We start from the raw sequence: 20,283 nt of genomic DNA, 5'->3' as shown, positions 1-20,283 counted from the left end.
TAAGGAGGCCATTCCAGGGGTCAAGAAGATCAGAGGGAACATCCTATGAAGTCACTTCCCCAGGAGCAGAGCTAGTCTTTCCTTGTCATAGGGACCTGCCTAGTCGTCACTCGTCTTCGGATCATAGTACTTTTGGGGAGTAGAGGCAGCAGGAGACCTAATTCAAACACTAGAGCTGCCTGGAAGTGTTTCTAGGGGGACTGATCACCTTCCTTTTACTATTCTTCTCTCCTGGGGGACTATGCTCTTAGTATGCTGATCTTTTCTTTGCTTTTAATACTGAGTGCACCCCCTGACCTCAGCTGTTGTCAAAATTACCCAAGCATTATGAAGAAACCCAGAATGGGCAACCTGACTCCACAGACCTGCTGTCTATGGAAGATGCATGGCATGACAGCAGGGTTCTCCTTCCTGGTGGCCTCATAGGCACAGGCTGCTCAGCACCTCGGCCGGGGCATCAGTGACTGTTAGAGTCGCATTCTCAGCCACAGTTTCTACACAAGAGACATTTAGTCTCCATGGCTTTAGGTCTGACTGTGTGGAACCCAAGAGTCTCTTTCTCTACAGTTTTGCTTTATGAAGTTTCAATCACCCAGTCTACACTACAGTCCAAATTTATGAAATGGAAAAGTCTAGAAACAAACAACTGAACTGTATACTGTTCTGAGCAGTGAGCTGAAACTTAAAGCCGTGCCAATTCGTCCTGCCTGGGATGTCAATCATCTCCTTGTCCAGGGGATCCACTATGTACACTATTCTCCCATCTGTCAGTTAGTACTCACCCCGGTTATCAGATCAGTGTCTGTAATCCAAGGAATCATTCTTTTACTTAACAATGGCCCCTAAGGGCAGGAGCAGTAGAGCTGGCAATTCTATCATGGCACACTGCTGTAACTGTAGCACACAACTATTGTTGCTAATCTCTACTTGTGTCCAACTTCTGAACTGAACTTTAATCTAGACAGTCTATAGAAGGCTGAATACACATGGTTTTATTCACCTGCTGGAGCTCCTGGAACACACAGGGGAGACTACTGTGCAACCCCGGCTACTTTATCCAGTGCCTTCTTAGGACTGGCAAAGACAAATCTGAGCATCTATGTATGGGGTCAACACTGACAGTTTCTCTAACCAGGGCTGAGTATCAAGCAACAGAGTCACTTAAGCGCAGTCTCTGTTGCCACGTGGTCCCACGGAGAAAAACAAATGGCAGGAAGAAGAGGACTGAGGACTGAGCGCTTGTTTGTGACCAAGGCAAAGGAGAAACAAGCAACTTCTGTTCAATAATGAGAAGAAACAGAAGCCCAGCTTCCGGAAGAGGGCCTGGCATTCCTGCACAACATTTCCCCACCCACCTGATCCCCTGGAACGGAAGGAAGATCTGAGAGAGGACACAGAGAGCCAGTGTTTGTTTCCTGCAATAAGTTAGAGGAGGAAAACGAAACAAAACAAAGCAGGAGAGGAGGCCGGGTGGGAAAGACAATGGTACGCCTGCATATGCCGGCACACATGCACACACACGCACACACAAATGTGCAAATGCAAACACATGGCCATACACAAAACGTGTACTCACATCGCTATTATTACCCAAAGAAGAGCATAAACAGGCACAGGCTTCAGGAGCAGATGGCTGCTCCCTTCACTATGTGAGACCTGCAGTTGTCACCAATAAAAACGTACCGCCTTGTTATCTTTACTAAAAACTATACCCACTCTCTAACCATGCTCTCAGAAAAGGGAAAAAAAAATATTTCAAAAGATAATAATTAATGTCAATGTCAAACAAAAAGATCTGTTGGTATTTCTTAAATTCTCTCAAATACCAAGTTTGCAAGCAGAATAAATTCATGGAGTTTGATAACAAAAGAAATAGAGTCTACATACACCCATAAGGTCCTTATTGGCATCTGGACACAGACACGTACATCACTGAGTGTTCTTTAAAGATATGGCTTATCTGGGCAGACACGAAAATTTGAACAATTCAGATTAAATTAGCAAGTACCACTTCTACACTGTGCCCTGCTATTTATGATAATTGAATGTTTGCAACTCAGAAAAGGCAACAGAGAAAGACCACTTAAGATATGACAATAAATATATAGTCAGTCCAGCTTAATGCTCAAAAATTTAGATGGCCTCTGAACACAGCTATTTTTAAAATAGCAGCAGCTACTATCACTGAGCAAGAACTCACTAAGTGCTGGGCAGGTTGGTAGGTGCTTTCCAGGTACTATCTGATCATCCCTGTTTCATGGATGGGAGAAAAGCCCTGCCATGCCACTCCATTTCAAAGGGGAACATTCCATCCTAGGACCAAACCCAGGAGACCCACCTTATTTAACCCGAGTCCCTGATTCATGCCATGTGCTGGAAGGAGGCAGGTCTCCAAATGAGGCCTTCTAGCCACACCACTAGCTGAACTTGAACTTGACTTCTGAACTATAATGCACTGGAGCTGAGCAATGCAGTCCAGGATGAGATTAGCCACAGGCCCATATGGTCCACGCTACCCCCACTCTAGTTGGAAACGTCACACTGGCATACACAGGAGAAGAGCAAGATAGATGCATATATGCAACCAAAGAAAGGGATTATCAGGAAACAGGCAGACATCAGAACCATTCTACAAGTAGGCTTAGCCAAGAGATATAAAGGCACTCAGGTATTCTCAAAAAAAACAAAACAAAACAAAACAAAACAAAACAAAACCCAAAAACCTCAGGTTGGGGAAACAAAACAAAACAACAACACTATAAAGAGATTCTAAAACCTTTTCAATCATGAAAAACTAATTTCTACAGTGGGTCCAGAAGAGTAACACCTCAACTAGAGGCAACCGACCCAAAGCCTCTCTGGAACTAGACATGCTCCTCTAAAAACTGAACTCTGCTAAGAGATGTCCCAGAAAAATATGGACTCAAACTGCTTTAGCACCTCAGAACCAGGGGTTAGCAATCAGGATAGAATACAGTCTCCACACCCGGCTATAAAAGGCATATAGCACTGAGGCCTAGGGCATGTGACCCCTTCTAAATAAAGATCACCCCCACAGTGGGAGCAGCTGACCCGACCAGAGGCATTCCCAGGGAATGGAGACAAGCTCTTAACACAATGTGACAAACCAGAGTCCACTCGTTCAACCCTGGGGCTGCCTACCCGTTAGGACCCACGGGTCTGTCTCATGGTCTACATCATGATCTATTTTAGCAGTCTGTACCAGCTTGGTGAAGGACTCTGCGGCATTTCCAGACATGCTCTGGGTCTTCCCAGGTAGCTGAAGATTTAAAGTTAAAATTCTGCCAAACACAGGGCTGGACTCCCACAGCACAAAACCTCCAGGGGATTCACAAATGCTTGAACAAGCCTTTTACTTTCTCCCTGGGGTACATGTACTACCAGCCTGCAAAGAAATGCAAAGAAATGGGGAAGGAAGCAATTCTCTATAGGCCTATGCTGTCCTGGTGACCAGTGTTTGATAAACAACAACTAGAGGACCAGTATCAGGGAAGAACAAAAACAACGAAACCCAGAATTGTCTGTCTTACACAACCTGCCTTCATTTTGAGTCCCTGGACCCATCCTGAGACAGCAATGTTTTCCTGTCAACAAAAGGAGCCGGGGGTCGTCTTGAAGGCCCCAGCATACGATGACCATGGTTCCTCATTTTTAGGACAGATGGAAATTGCAAGACTCTCCAGGACCACTGCCCGGGTCAGTATCTTTTTCACTGCAACATGGCTGTCCTGCCAGCAAAGCTAGCTTCCAGTGCAGCCAGGTTCACGCCTTCACGGATTTTTTTTGGCAAACGCGCAGTGGGGTGCTGTAAGCCAATCCCAAGCTGTTGACTCTGCTGGACTATGAAGCACGTAGAGGCCAAGTTTAGCAGTAAGATCTCAGGCTTTACTTTTTTTTTTTTTTGGTGTTGTTTTGTTGTTTTCTTGGAGGAGGTGTCGGCACATGAAATCAGATACTAGGAAGCCTCTGTGTCGAGGCATCACTTTAAGTAAATTCCCTGAGAAGCCAGAAAGCCACAGGTACTAGTGAGGGTTCACCTCCGGCCCTTTGGATACAAGGCTGGCCAGCCTTCGGCAAACGGCTTCTGGGGGTCAGGATTCAACCCTTTAGACTTCTGCATCTTGGGCCTTGGATCATTCTGACAATGGCAGGAAAGAGAAGAGCTCCCATCTGCAGTAGATCCTCTCTGCCAATTTAAAGTTAGAGATGGTTTGGGCGGCAGCGCTCCTCAGTAGCAGTGACAGGGGCAGAAGGAACGTAAGAACCACATTTCATCTTTGAGCTTCCTGAGGACTGCCGTTGCATGCTACTGTTTGCCTGGGGGAAAGTGGACCTTCACAAAGCATGTACCATGCTCACCCTTGGAGTGCCAGGCACGTGAGGGAAGAGACAGCCAGAATTCACACAACAGTGCAAAAAACACGGTGCCAGGCAGCAGGACCACTGGAGGCTCCAAAGCTCTGGGGTCGTCTTCTAGAAAGGGCAAGGCTGGAGCTCAGCCAGGTCTGGGGTGGAGGGTGGCAGACTGGTCAACAGGAAGATGACTGGGAAAGGATTTTGCATGTAGGAGGGAGGGTGCATGGTACAGTTCAATAGGGGTGGGAGGACCACCAAGGAGCTTTTGGTAAGGGCCTTATGAGAGAAGTGCAGGTGGACAGGAGATCTACTCAATGGGACATTCACTACTGGAGTGAAGAGGGAGGACACAGAGCAAGAGGCTGTAGAAGAGCTATCACTGGGTAAGCATTGGGTAGGGCAGAAGATGGCAGAGTGAAGGCACATTTGGGACGGTAAGCACTTGGATGGCCAATCAGAAGGGGAAGCAACGCAAAAGGCTCAAGCACTAGGGTTTCTGGCATGATCATAGGCTAGGGGGTATAGAAAAAGCACAGAAGCAAGGAGACTTCCCGGGGGGACAGTGAGCTACTAGGGTGATCCTCATGTAAACGGATGTAGTTAACGGCTCAGAAAGAAACCAGGTGGTAGTGTGTCCCACACCTCTAACCCCAGCACTCAGAAGGCAGAGGCAGGAGGATCTCTGAGGTCAAAGCCAGCCTGGTCTACTAAAGCAAGTTATAGGATAGCCAAAAAGTAAGCTCAAAAAGAGGTCTGGACTTGAGATGGTATTGAAAGTTAGATAGAGACGAGAGGATGCTAAAGGACCAGTGCATACAATGAAGTAGAATGGGGAGAGCCTCTGGGCCATGCTTTGGTCTGAATGATTATGCCTTCCAAAACTCACAGACTGAAATCTAGTACCTGACCATACAGTACTAAGAGGTGAGGCTTTGTGATTAGGTCATGAGGATGGAGCCCTTATAAGTGGGATTAGCGCCCTTGTGAAAGACACACCAGAAAGTTGCCTTGTCCCTTTCCGCCACGTGAAAGCACGGGGCATGGAGGGGTAAGCCCAGGAAGCAGGCCTTCTTCAGACGGAGAATCTGTCAGCACCTTTTCTTGGACCTCCAGCCTCCAGAGCTATGAGAAACAAATCCACTGTTTGTAAGCCACCCAGCTTGTGAAATTTTGTTGCAGCAGCCCAAATGGATTAAGGCCAGAGACAACCAACTACTAAAGCCTAGATAGAGGAGTAAAGACCAACAAAGAGCAGCTTGCCACAGGGGAAGGTAGAGAAGCAGAAGCCATTTCAAAGCAAGGAAGGAAGGACCAAACACCAAGCGTGAAGGCATTGCCAGCTTTTCTATCAAAGCAAAAGGCCATACACAATTCCTTCAGGGCCCTTAGCTATTTAGGAACAGCTCAGGCCTGCACTAAATCACAAAAACAAAGACATGCACACCAACAGTGTAACCAGCAGAGTGGCCCCTCTTTAGTGGGCTGTCTCCACACCACTGGCCAGCAGACAGGATCCAAAAGGAGTGTTGACACCAAATAAAATCAGTCCACCGGCACGGCAATACCAGGTGTTTCTGCTTTACAGCAGCAGCAACTCCACTCGATGCTTCTCTGCAGATGCTGAATTCTCTCTCTTCTGCCACGACCCAGCAGAAAGTAGCTTAACAGGAGTCTTTCCAAAATGGCTATATGAACTCAAGGTGGGCATTCTGTGAGGACTGAGTGCCCCTGCCCTGGCTCCTTGAATGATGATCAAGAACTCTGACTGAAGACAGGCAGGATAAGACAGCACGACTGAAGCCAGTTGTCTAGAGATGACAAAGCATGCCGCTAAAGCTGTGCTGTCCAGAGGAAAGAGAACAGCAGCCATCTGGATTGCAAACATCCCGGCGTCCACATCCGGAAGCAAACGATCTGATTTTAATAGCATATTTTACTTTTTGGAGTATATCCATCACACTATGTTTCAGCATAGTATCAATTAAAAACAAAAACAAAAACATGTGTTGAACATCTCAAAGATTTTCCCCCCATACTACATCCTGGAAATTCTATACTGAAAGAGGGTCTTACCAGAGGTAGGCCACACAGGTCAAGTGCTCAGTTCAGGCACATGTGGCTAATGGCTACTATACACATGACAGTATACACTTGAATAGGATCTACTCGGAGAAAAAGTATTTTAGCAGAATTAGAAAACCTACCATCGAAACCTGTGGTCATGACGAGTTTTCAGGACAAGGTAAGAAGACAATATCCTTGAATGGACTCAGCAGTTTTAACTAAGTACTCCATTGTGAAATCACAAAACACATCATCAGGACTGGTACAGCTGGCCAAGGAACAGGCAACAGAGCATGGCCTTGGGAAGACCAGGTCCAGCCAAAAATCACTCTGGCATCAGGGCTCAATTTCTAATCCAGGTTGCTTTTCTTTATTTTAATTTAACCTTCCATCAACTCTGTGAGGGAGGGAGGAGCCCTGCCATTTTTAAGATAAAGAAACTAAAGCTCACACAATTTAAATTATTTAATAATTTCTAGCTACTGACCTTAGACTCTGACCCTGAATACAAGCCTTATCTCTGCCCTGGACTTCTTCAAAAGCATCTGAAAAGCTGCAATGAGGCCAAAGCATCTGTGGAATGACCGAGCAGTTGCTGTCTGCTGATGCTGGAGATGCTGTAAACAGCACTCCCCTTTTGTGTAGAGCTTATAAGTTTCTGAAATGCTGGTTTGTCTGTACTTAGTTTGGTCACCACGAAAGGGCAACAGGCCTGGCTGCTCCAGGGACAAGCTTAAGCACAGCTCAGGCGAGCTGGCCAGTCAAGTCATCCCGGACTCTCATTTCTACATCCAAATCTCTGATGATGCTTTTTAAGATAAAGTTTTTCAAATGCCAAGGCTACTTTAAAAACAAAATGCTAGGGGCTGGAGAAATGACCCAGCTCTTAAGAGCACTGGCTGCTGTTCCCGAGGACCCAGGTTCGATTTCCAGCACCTACATGGCAGCTCAAAAACTGACTCGAACTCCGGTCCCTCCCTGCCACCTCACTCTTCTGGTAAACAAACAAAACAGCCAAACACAGTAAATAATTTTTTAAAAATTTAGAAATTAATAAACAAAAACAAAATTTTGTTACAATAGGCAAGAACTCATTCCTATAATCCACGACTTGAGAAGCTGACACAGGAGAACTGTCCTGAGTTCACAGGTAGTAATGAGAACATATCAGGTTCTAGGACAGCGCCAACCACAGATTGAAACCCTATCTCAAAAACAACCAAAAAGATTAATGCTTCTTCAAACAACCAATTAAGACAAAAAAAAAAAATATGGAATTGTTTTAATCAATCAGGAAAAGTATCTTTCAGCTCTTCAAGGAACTGGCCAATGGGATCCTGGCCTCTACTAAGATCTCTCATACAGCCCCCCTCCCCCCCCCACATTTGCACATATCTTACACACAGAGATCACATTACAGAAGACATCAAGGTGTGTGACTTCCTACTTTGACCCCAGCTAAAGGAATGTTGACATAAAAAGATACCTGTGACAGCCGGCCTTGCATCTATTGATTATATACACTTCACGGATTAGTCAAGTCTAACAATTTGGGGAGGTTTTTTTTGGTGGGGGGTGTTCTTTATAACTAGTTAGGGTATATGGACTCTTTGGGTCTTGAACTGGGACAGCCTTAAAATAATAGCTAACATGCTAAGGGGAAACCAGTGAGAGGAACCTTGCTGGTCACGTGTCTAAATATTGTTGAATTATTGAATCCAATACTGCCAATTCCCTGAATCATGGCCACATTCTAGCTAAAGTAAAATTAAAAATAAAAAATAAAAAAAAGAAAGCAACTTGATTCTCATGGCATTTGTCACACCAAGGTAAGAGTTCAGGTTATCCTACAAAGAAAATATACGTACTGTAGGCAAACAAGCTTCAAACAGTGTGACTCCAGGATCACTGACTGTTTTTCAAGTTTCCTTCACTAAGTGATTGCATAAGACTTTCACAACAGGTATACAAGAAAAGAAATGAAAGCCCAAGGGTTCAGAAAAACACCCTCCTACAGAGCTGTGTCAAGTAGAGACTGAACCAGTGACTCCCGGAAACTGGCACACAGGCCTCCTAGCAGGTGTTCCTATTAAACCAGGTCTTCTAAGCATCAGGGTCCCGAGAAACTATGCTATGCTTTTCCTTTATTCAACCATATTCCGAGTTCATTCATGAGAAGCACTTTTCCTCTACAAGATGAAGATGATGGTGGTGGTGGTGATGATACTATAAATCCCTTTACACAAGGGATACAAGAATTCACCTGTATGAAATGCTCATCCCAAGTCACCTCTCTCATCAGAGAAGCTGAAGGTTAGTAAACTTCTAGCCTCCAGAGGCAGTGAATCTTTTCTAACCGGACTTGACAGCAGCCACAGTGGCCTCCATCTGGGCTCCAGTTCTGCATTCCCAGAACTCCCACCTACAGAAAAAAGCTAACCACGACCCACCCTTCCCTGTCCTCAGGAGGCACTTCCAGCGAGGCGGTGTGGAAATGTGAGAGACCCTTGCCCTGCCCTGCCAAGGATGAAGGGGAGGAGGAGGAGGAGGAAGCGAGCAAGAAGGAGAAAGCAGAAGTCCCGTGTCTGCACACTCTTACTTTTCTGGCAGCGGTTTGTGGTCCAGCAGCGGTAGTTGTACTCATTGTTGATGGTGGTCTTCTCACACATGGGCTTCTCCTCCAATGTTCCCGGACACAGGTCCCCACATTCCTTTGGGGGTTTGTTCCCCACAATGTAGTTATTGGACACGGCATCCAAGATGAGAGACCAGTCTATGGTGGAGAGGTAACAGAGGTCAGCATTCTTCTCAATCCTGATGGCCCCCCGAGTAATGTTCCTCAGATTATAAAGCCCAATGTCCTTGAGATTGGTCATTTCGAAGATGACCAGCGCGTAGTTGTAGAAGAGTTTCCAGCCACGGATGACTGTGAGGTTCGGGAAGAGGTCGCCCAGGCTCTCGAGGCCGGCCACTCGAAACAGCAGCAAGTACTCGGTGATGACTGTGAGCTTGGGGAAGCGGTAGCTCCGGTAGTCCTCAGCCTTGGAGATGAGCAGGATGTGGAGGAAGCCCTCGATCACCGTGCAGTTTTCCAGGCGCTTCAGCTGCTGGTAGTCGTTGCGGATGTCAATGCCAGGCCCACAAACTGAAGGGAGACAAGAGGAGCATTCTGTTAAACAGAGATCGTTCTTAAAATAGCTTTCCAGCCCTCCCCCCGAGAATGAATCTCCATAAAACTTGTATGATTATCAAAAGAAGGTGACTCGGTTTCTCACTGCAGATCAAGAAGGTGTGGGTGGCAGACTGCACACCTGAAGAGCTGAAGCTACCTGGTTACTGTCACTCGGCTGCCTGCACTGGCCCAGACACTGTACCACGTGCTCACTGACTTGTGGAAGAAGCCAGCTACAGGAACCATCCAAACTAGAGCTTTCAGTCCAAAATCATATAGGGTTGCGTGCAAAAGTTCATGCTACAACCCAAGCTAGACCAGAGCTGCCAAGGTAGAGGTGAGCTCGCAGCACCTACACAAAAGCTTGGCAGCCGAGTGTCAACCACTTCTGTGTCCTGCCCAAAGGACATCAAGCAATGCAATCTGCTCAAGAACAGTCACGGTGACCCGGAAAGCAGGCGCCATTTGATATGGACCAGGTGACCTGTGCTCTCCTCAAAAACACAGACAAAATAAATAACCCACGAAAAGACTTAATGAATGAAAGAGACACACGCTTCCAACTTTAGTGCAACGTGCTGTGTTAATCAAGTAAGACGCTTCCTACAGAAGTTAGGCAACAGCAAAATCAGCAAAAAAATATCAGTGATCTCAATGGCTACAGATAAGTAGCATTCATTCACGTAAGCCAATCATCCTTTCTCTGCAAATAATGAAATAAAGTCAGACAAGAACATAATATTTGTAAACAGACTTATTTTGCTTAACATGAACATTCAGGCACACTGAAGTCTTTCTACAGCATCATTTATAAAAAACAAACAAACAAGCAAACAAAAACCTAGGTGCCTGGGGGGTGGTTCCAACAGGGAGAGGCACTTGATAAGCAGCCCTGAGTTTGGTCCCTGGAACCCACTGTGGAAGAGAACCAACCCAAGACGTCCTGACCTCTAAACATGCATGTGTACATACAAAAGCACTAATTTTTTTTTAAAGGAAAAACTAGTTTTAAATTACCAATAAATACAATAAATACCGTTCCTTCTGATTCCCTATTGCTTAGATACGGTCATCTCTAATTTTTCACACTATAAACAATATACCAGATATCCAAAGATACATCCTAGAAGCAGAGGAACTAGACCAAGGCATCTGTAGATTACAACAGGTTTTTGAATTTCTGTTTGTGGTAAAATGGCCTCGCTACTAGAATTTTGTTTTATTTATTTTTAATTCTGTTGTTTCTGTATGTTTCTATGCATATGAGTACAGGTGCCCAGTGAGGCCAGAGGAGAGTAGCAGAGCCTTTGAAGCTGAGGTTACAAAGGGTTGAGACTCACCTAACATGGAGGCCGTTTTTAACCACTGGCCCATCTTTCTAGACTCTAAACCTTTTATTTTAAAAGTTTGAAATGCACATGGAAAAACAGCCTTGTTTACTATACTTTCCTAGTATTTAATAATCCCAACCATTACTACAACATTCATTAATTTGATTCCATGAAAGACACAAAGAAGCTCATAGCAACAACCAGGAGCTAAGAACCATGGTGAACAACTATCAAGACAGGGCAAGATGAATGGAATGCACAGGGAAAAACTTCTCCAATTTCCAACAGGACACAGGAGAGGCAGCATCAAAGATGAGTTTTAAATGACCTGTGATATCACAGAAGCCAGAGACAGGCAGAGTGACAGGAGGTCAGGGATACAAGGAAGGACCAAAGACAATGACCCTGATAGAATCCTGTCATGAAGGATCATGGGACGGGGTGAGCACTACCTCGAAGGAATGGAGCCCTTGAGGATCCAATAGGCGATAGAAGCCCAAGGGAGGCCTCGGGGTGGGTTAGTCTCTTGACAAAGCCTTGCAGAGCATGTGGCACTGCTGCCTTCTCTGTGCTGCCTGGATGTCACGATCCCACCAATACCCATTCTTCCCTCATACAGAGCCACTAACGGGGATCCCTGTCCTCAGCCTTCTCTGTCATCTCACCCAGCAAATGGCCCCCTGTGCCATCTCTACTCAGGGTGACCCTGGGAGGCAACGTACGGTACTGACCCAGACGCTACTCAAGAACAGATCCACCACCCTGCTCCACAACTCAGAGCTCTCTCATAACTCATTCTGTTATCCACTCCTGAGTTTCCACATCTTGTTCAATGATGCTGCCATGTGACTTGCTCATGCTGAAAGTCAGTCATGCCAATTCGTCTCCTTCACCTGTCACACATGCCCTCTAGTAACACTCATCTGGGCTTCCTTCCCTTCTAGGGGTCTTTCCTCATGGTTCCCCTTCTTCCTCTTTGTGGTACTCCCTGCTCACCTCCAACCCCATTCAATTAGGGTACTTCCACCCTCTTGAGAACCTCCCTCTAGCCTTTCTTCTCATGTTCTCTCACTGTGGCTACTCCCATCCTGATGGCAGCTCCAGGAGGATGGGAAATTATTTCCTATTTAGTTCACAACCTATGTCTGCAGAGGCTAACACACCACTGGCTACCTGGCAGACACCTGGACACACACGTGGAGTACACATGATCTGTGCCCTGTCTCTGCCATTTTACCTCTACAACTCCAAGCTGACCAATGTCATCTTCGACCTGAGTGACAGTAATACCTTCCTCCAGCCTACCCCTCCAACCAAGTCCACCCCTGACCAAATACCAAGTCAATGGGATTCTGTCAGAGTTCAGGCCTACTCATTTCTATCTCATCTTCTGGCAAATCCTTGCTTAGCACACTTGTTCACTAGCCTCCAACAGGCTCGGTTCCTCCTTAGTTGCAGCCTGCTGCCTTGACAGGGCTCCCCTCCACACACAGCCCCATTCTCTCTTTGCAGGTTTCAATTCAAACATCACCTCCTCTGAGCTCTCTGCTAATACCTGCGCTTCAACAGCTCCCCCAACTATTCTCTGGCTCCCCTCTGTTTCCCCAGCTCTCCCTTCTCCATTTTCACTCAGCTTCTGGTCAATGACTCAAAGCCCTTGAGAATAATGGCACCAGTCATCCATCAGAAAAGTGGAAAAAAAAAATTCTTTTCCCCTGTGCCCAGTCTAAAATAGCTTATTCCTTCTCTACCGCTGTAAATTAGGTGTATTAATTTGCTCTTAAATTTACAGGAGCATTGAACTACATCACTGTCTTCAATGTGTGCTTGATCAAAGCATTAGGTGTAAAGTCATTTGTTACTATTTCCAATAAATAGTAAGAATTCAGGGCCAACCAAAGAAATGCAGGAAGAAAGAGTTAACATGTCTTTCACATGCAATCAATATGCAGAAGGACCTGCTACCTTCTGCCAGCTGGCCTCTTCCACCAGAGAAGACCACTGGGAACAGAAGCCACTCGTCACAGAGAGCTGGGACTGGCAGCTTCTTTGAATGGAAGAGCCATTTCATCATTTACACCCCATCCCCGTTTATAGAACAAAGGAAAAAATAGGAAGAAACTACCCCCTTATTCCAGAAGAGAAGACAAGCCCAAGCCACAAAGTACAAGGCAGGGCCGGGCAACCAGCCGTTTTGGATTCTGACCGACACTGCTGGTCTTTGGGTGTTTTGTGACAGAAACAGAAAAAGAGGATAATCAAGCCGGGCTGTGAATGATAGCACAGTGTTCAAAAGGCACAAGCCACAAACAGGAAAGCAAACGGAGCACGCCTGCCTGTCAACGAATCCATGCACAGAGGGAGAGGACACCCCACAGCATGTGAAGCAGAGCAGACACGCCCTCTGCTCATAGCAGAGTGCAGGCAGTTGTGGGAACACCCTTTCTCCCTTTCAAAGCCAACAGATACTTGGCAGATCCAATAAGACCCCAATACTTGCTTTCAGAATGTAAGATCAATTTGAAAATGTAAGATCCCAGGTGACCTACAAAGAATAGTAAAAGCATATGGAGATGAAGGCAGACAGGAATAGAGAGAGAGGCCAGTGCTGGGAGGGGTTGAGGTGGACCCCAGCTGCAAGGTCCAACCATGGAATGAGGACAGCAGAAACAAAACAGACAGATGCCATTGTGCAGTAGCAGGCCACCCAGGGCCGGAATTTACTTCTGCAAAGACACCATCTTAAATAAAGCTTTTCAGGAGAGAGAGTCACTTTTCCCCAAAACTCCTAGGTATTTTCTGAAAGTTAAGGGGCAGAGCTTTTATTGGCAGAACTCTAGGGAATGGCACGAGCAATCTACCCATATTTGGAACATCAATCCCTAAGAACTTCTCCCAAAGCTGGGTATCTGAATGTTTGAAAGAGTTAACACAAGCTTTCTGTGTTTAGCATCTGTCCTATGCAAGCCACCAAAGGGTCCCGGAAGAGTGACAAAGAGCTTAACTGGGGTTTGAATCTCTGAATAGCCTTTGGAATGTCCTTTATCAGTTCATGCTGCTGTCAAGTGGACAATCTCTGCCCCCATGCCTCAGTTTCCTTATCTGTAAAACAGCTTGTCACTACTGCAGTGACAAGAGTCAGGTAGGTGCTTTGTGTCACTGTCGTCAGGGATACGCCATACGCTGACTGAGCATTAGCGGAAGCATCTCTCCATTCTGTTACCCCAATCTAAATACTGCTAATATAATGAGGAGGAAGGAAGCTAGCACAACCGCTGACTAACCTACCAACAATCCCCACAATATCATTAAGTTACCTGTTTTCAATTGTGATCAACTTTCCTTCAGAAATAAGGAATAGCTTACGGTTGAAAATAAAAAATACAGAGCAGGTATAGGTTTGGTTTTTTGTTTTTGTTTTTTTACTATGGGTCTAAAGATGGAGCAAGACACATTGGGCAACTGACCATCTCCAATTCTGAGGGTGAGAGCCAACACAGCAGAGCTTCTGCATTGTGAAAGAAGACTTGTTTGGCTTAGCCAGTGGCTCGCCATAATAATCACTTCTCTTAAAATGAATCCACTGGTACCAGTAACTGAGTCAACAAAAACCACTTCTAGTTGCTTTTGCTTTGTAGAAGTCAAAGTGGTAGAAGATTACTATCAATGGACTTTGCACAAGGAGAGTAGACAACTCCCTCTCTAGCAACTGCCAGACTTAAGAAAACAGTCTTCCGCAGTGTGGCTCAATGGGCAGGACAGTGGGAATGTGGAGAATGAGGATCACAGCTCTCAACATCTAAGCGGCTCAGGAAGACTTGCCAGAGGAGGGGATTCCCGAAGATGGTCTAAAGCCGGGACCTAAACGACGCCTCACAAAGTGTAAGGGGCAGGGCATCCAGGCAGAGAGTGACAAGACACATCTTGGAGGCGGTGTGGAGCTCACCTGACTGTTGGCGGCTTGAGGGAACGCCGGAGGCACAACCAGCACAGCGGAGAGAAGAGTAAGCACGTAAAGCAGGACAGAGAGCAGGAAACAGACTGAGATGCACACAACTCTGCATTCGGGACGGCATTCAAACTCCCCGAAGCTTGCTCAGTCACAGAGCAGCCCCCCAAATCTGTCCACTGGATAAATGACAGATGCTGATTCTGATGAGCCACCATTCTGCGAGGGGCAAAGATCCCCCTAATTCTTTCTTGTCACTACCCTCTCTTGGCCCCCACCAAGATCTGCAGTGTGACCCAGGGAAAAGCCCATGTACTTGTATTTGTTGTGTGTGTGTGAATGCGCATGTGTGAGTGTGTGTCCCACGCAGTTGGGCAGGCAGGCGCACCTGCCTGTGTCTACCCATACAGAAGGTAGAGGACTCTCTTCCTCTCTATTGTTTCCCACCTTACTGCCTTCAGGAAGGTTCTCACTGAGCCAGACTCTTCCCATTTTTGCCAGGTTAGCTAGCCAGGGAGCTCCGGTACATGCAGCCATGCTTGGCTTTTTTTTTTTTTTTTTTTAACCTAAGTGCTTGGGATTCAAACACAGGCAGGTCCCCGTGCTTGCATGGTAAGTGTTTTTTACCCACTGAGCCACCGAGCTGAGAAAATTCCCCAAGCAACCCATATCAACAATGCAATGAAACACACCAAGGCCAAGGGGAAAAAAAGGAGTGGAGGGCGAATACATATACTTCTCCCACAGCTGCCGATTCTGCTGTCCTTTAAGGACTGACAGCACAAATCCAGAGCTCTGGGGTAGAAGTTGGGCCTCTACCTGCAGTAAAGCACAACTAGCCAGAAATCAGATGAGATGGGGGCGGGGAGAATGTTATGGTAACAAACACTAGTGATACTCCAGCGTTTGTCAGAGTAGAATTCTCTGTGTTAAGTGTAAACAGACACAATTCATGTTAAGCCTTTTATCTTCATGTGTCAACTAGGACGTGTTTACACTGTATATGTACATTTCTATTTCATACAGACAAGACAGCCTGGTCACCTGATATATATTCAGTAAGTGAGGGCAATGACAGGAATGTTAGGGATTTCCATTACATGGGTGACTTTGAGAACAGAAATTAAAAAAACAAATGTAATCTGAATGTGCAAATTGTTCTTTGCTGCCCTACAGAAGAGCCGTCTCACCATAGAAACAATCTAAAAATCTACTCGAACATAAAATGCAGTCCTGAAGGCTGGGGACATTGAAACCAAGGCTGGATGTGGTAAGGAATTTACAAAGAGATGAACTCAATGCTTTTATCCTACCCTGCCAATTAAGAAATGGAAAATTTACAGGGAATTAGTTCCAAGGCAAGGGAGCACACTCAAGTGTCCCTCCAAGTAAGGCGTCTGCAGCCAAACAGATCTGTGCAGAATGAAGCTGGGTTTGCTTCGGCAGAAGGGCAACTGTCTTCACAGATCTTCATAAAAACAGCCTGACTTGCTCTGACAGATAGTCTACATGCCTTTCCAGTCTCAAAATGTCTGGAAGCCCAATATTCAAGGTTGTTTGTATTTTAAAAGAACACCTTTGTAAAAAGTTCTAAACCTCTTCGTTATTTCCACTCACTGTGAATGGCATGTTTTTAAGGCGGCAGACAAGGTCCAGTAGGTAGAACCCCTCCCGCCACCCCACACACGGTGGGGGGAGAATCTGGAGAACCAGTGCAGCACCTCACTGAGAGGCCCTACCCAGGACTGGGCCTCAGCAGGTCACACACCTCCGTCTTCACCTGGCACTACCAACAGAGAACTGTACAGCTAGAAACTACTGCTGGAGCCTTGGGGGACGGGCACCTTTGGGGAGCAGCCGAGCCCCCACTGAGGATGGGCCTGCAGAAAAACTTCCTTTCCTTACCCCTCCCCTGAAAGGCCGGCCCCCTGTCCTCCAGCACGCTAGCTTTGCCTGTCAGACCTGTTACATCTTTCTGTTTACAGGCTACGTGTTCATGCTCATTCCAGGAGCATCTTTCTTCGCCCTGCGAGGTTCCAGTTTCCTTAAGTGACCTGAGCTCATGGTAACAAACCAGCTACCTAAATCTAGCTGATAATAGGTGTGGAAACCCCATTTGCTCACAAGTTCCTCCAACACTATGATGTGATTCTCCATGGTACTATCAAATTGTGGACCTTGGGCTAGAGGATGTAATTCAGTGGGACAGCTCTTGTCTGGCATGCACAAGGCCCTGGGTTCCATCCCCATGTGAGGCAAATAAAAATAAACATATGTAAATATATATGTAGACTGTGTGCATGTTCATATACAAGCCTGCCTGTGCCTCCTGAAGCACAGAGGCTCCTTTCTGATTTGGGGGCTTTGCTAAAGTAATGCTGAGTCCCCATTCACCATCCACAAGGACTGAGAACAGCCACAGTCACCCTAAGCCTTAGGCCTCAGCTTCCTCATGGTTTGGGACTAAATTTATTAATTCTTCCAGTACTTACGTAAGTGATGTTTTATGACAAGCTAAGTGCTTCCCAAGTGCTGAGAAGTCATAGACTTGGACTTCATGGGGTAGCCCCCATGAAAAAATGAAAGCCCATCCGTGACCCAGAGAGGTTCTCTCTGTATGCTGTGGTCAGGATACAGAGACCATGCTGCCAGCTTGATGCACACTCACCCCAGGACAGGGTGGAGAATGTGAGTCTGAGACAACAGAGATGGAATAGTTGAGAGGGTACTGAAATCTTCATCAAACTAGAACTCAGGAAGGTGAGGTCCCTGAAAGTAGGCAGCTGATGTCAAGACTGCTGGGGAACAGGGACTGACCAGAGACACAGAGTGTGTATGTATGTGTGAGAGAGAGATGAGGGGGGAAGAGAGAGAGAGAGAGAGGGAGGAGACAGAGAAAGATAGAGAGACAGAAAAAAAGAGCAGAGAGGATGAGAACACAAAAGGGGCAGGCCAGGCCAGACCAGACCAGACCAGCAAAGCCCTCACTCAGAAGATACTCAAGTCCAAGGGGGTAACTTCCATGGTAAGAGCCTCGACACCGACAAAGCAATGGAAAGGTGCTGGCTGCTGCTGTAGACTCTGAGGAAACTAGAAACACTCAACAATGAGCAGACAAAAGCAGAAGGGACCACACATCCACGTTTGTGGAAGTGTTAATCACAGCAGTCAAAATATAGAAATAACCCAGTGTTGGCCAAGGGTTGGACAAGAAAAAAAAAAAAATCCAGGTAGACAATGGAACGTTACTTGGCCTCACAAGGGAGTGAGACTCTAATGTACAGCAAGTATGAATGAACCTTGAGTACACTGTGCTAAGCAAAATATGCCACTCGAAACAGAGCTCTATCATTTCACTTACGAAGTACACAGAGGAGATAAATCAAAGGGGCAGAAATTAAAATCATAGTTACCAGAGACAGAAAGGATGAAGGAATGGAGAGCTGGTGTTTAACGGATACAGGGAATAGCTTTGCAAGATGAAAAGAATCCTGGAGATGTGGTTAACATAAATTATACAAATGTAAAACTATGAAAATGGCTTAGTCTATTTTCTATGTAATTTGCTGTATTTTTTTAAGAGGGAAGAGAAAAATAAAAATCCCTTTTAAAACGTTTGCCCCATTTTACCCTACTCCTAGTCACACAAAGGTGAAAGCACAGCCAAAGGCTGTACCATACCCTCTACCGCAGACCTAAGAGAGTCCAGTGGGAAGGGAGGCAGGTCTGGCCACAGCTCTACCACAGTGCATATGCACAGGCACCGAGGTCCAGGCAGAGTCCTGCACTGACTCGCCAAGGAGATGAGGTCTGAACACACAGCTCACAAACAAGCACGCACAGTGAGGCAGTTGGGTGCCTGCATGCACCTCTCTGGATCCGGCAGAAGCCATGATGTCATACGCAACCCACCATCTTTGCAAACCAAACTGTAATGGCATCTCACTCTCTGCTAAGACTGAAGGATAGAATCTGCATCCCTGTCACTGGCTTTCTAACCTTTGTTAGAAAGTCTGTCGCTGACTTTCTAGCACTTGGGGCTTGTTTTCCTAAATGCAGGTATATGTGAATGCCAACAAAGCTCTTGCCTTGTAAATCATCATGGAAAAGGGGGCATCTTACAGCCCCACCCTGCCCACCCCTACACCCTTTGCTTTCCTTTTGTCGCCATCTCCCTCACCTCACCTAGTCCTACAATTTCTGCATTTATACCACTCAGCTCTGTTTCCTCCAGACTCCCCACTATGAATAGGTTTTTTTTTTCTTTTGCATTCTCCAAGTATCTAGAGAATAATGTGAACCCTTCATTTATTCAGAGGCAAGTGCACTTCTCATCAGATCCTCAGAATTTAGGATTTCTCCACGAGGCAGAGGAGGGCAAAGACCCACAAGCTCTGCTCCCAGTATCCTTACAGGAGAACTTGTCTGAAGCCAACGCCCACAGAGGTCTGGTTTCTCACCACTGCCTCAATACCTTGCACATGAGCTCAAACATGGCAGTAACATTTCCTCATGTGCATCCTTGAGCCATCATCAACCAAAGGCAGAACTTAAAAAAAATACTGATGTAGAATGAAGGCAGAGGTCACAGACCACAAGCCAGCATCCGTACCACTTGGCTAGGGATTCTGACATGTGTCTTTCCCTTCCGTGACAAAATGGCTGTTTTCAAGATCACATGCTTTGTCTACAGAGTTACATAAAACAATCTCATCACATCCCTGTTGGTACAGCAAGTAAATAAGAACTACATTCCAATAGCTTAGTAACAGTTCAAGGTGCTGATTAACAAACAGTAGGTGAACAGTCATGGTGCTCATTCTGGGACGTATCTATTTCAGGATTTCTATCAGTCCCTTCATCAAAGATACTAATAAAATGTTCCTCTAATTCAAGAACAACAAGTTTCCAGGGGAAAAAGATGGCAAATGCACTGGATGACAGAGTCAAGAGCTAAAAAGATCAACAGATTGGAATTGCAACAGAGAGGAAATAATGTTATTTGGACACTTGGGTGAAAAAAAAAAGAAACGCACAAATGTAGGAGGTGTGAAAAAGACTTAGGCAACTTAATTAGACATAATTTCTGTATGTGATGATGGAGTGTTATGCCTGTACCCCCAAAACATCAGACAATCTTAGGCTACACCCAAGTAAGTGGTCCTTAGGAGAACAAGGCATAGAAGAGACCCCAAATTCTGGGTTTGTTTCTGCCTCCACACTGACAGGCAAGCCATTGAACAAAACATCTGAGTGACAGGCAGAAAGGGGCCAGAGACCAGAAAGCCCATCACAGGGACCAGCTACAGAAAATAAGCATAACAGGGCCCTAGGGAGGGCTGGTTGGGTCCCCTGTGATCTGTTGGGGAAAGCAGATCAAGAATTTCAAC

The 20,283-nt window shown here is 46.0% G+C and overlaps 1 protein-coding gene across 3 annotated transcripts in view; it reads right to left on the bottom strand.

Moving 5' to 3' along the window:
- The window catches only part of Igf1r (insulin like growth factor 1 receptor), a 275,245-nt gene that overhangs the window by 215,104 nt on the left and 39,858 nt on the right, over positions 1-20,283 (bottom strand). For all 3 annotated transcript variants that reach the window (XM_055623145.1, XM_055623143.1, XM_055623144.1), the window contains exon 2: positions 9,041-9,586. In XM_055623145.1, coding sequence (XP_055479120.1) covers positions 9,041-9,586 — 546 coding nt within the window. The remainder of the gene's footprint in view (positions 1-9,040; positions 9,587-20,283) is intronic.

The sequence above is a fragment of the Psammomys obesus genome, unplaced genomic scaffold, assembly GCF_907164565.1.
Source record: "Psammomys obesus unplaced genomic scaffold, mPsaObe1.curated_primary_1811, whole genome shotgun sequence".
Lineage (NCBI taxonomy): Eukaryota > Metazoa > Chordata > Mammalia > Rodentia > Muridae > Psammomys > Psammomys obesus.
The sequence above is the reverse complement of the archived record's forward strand: the minus strand, read 5'-3'. Positions and strand labels throughout refer to the sequence as shown.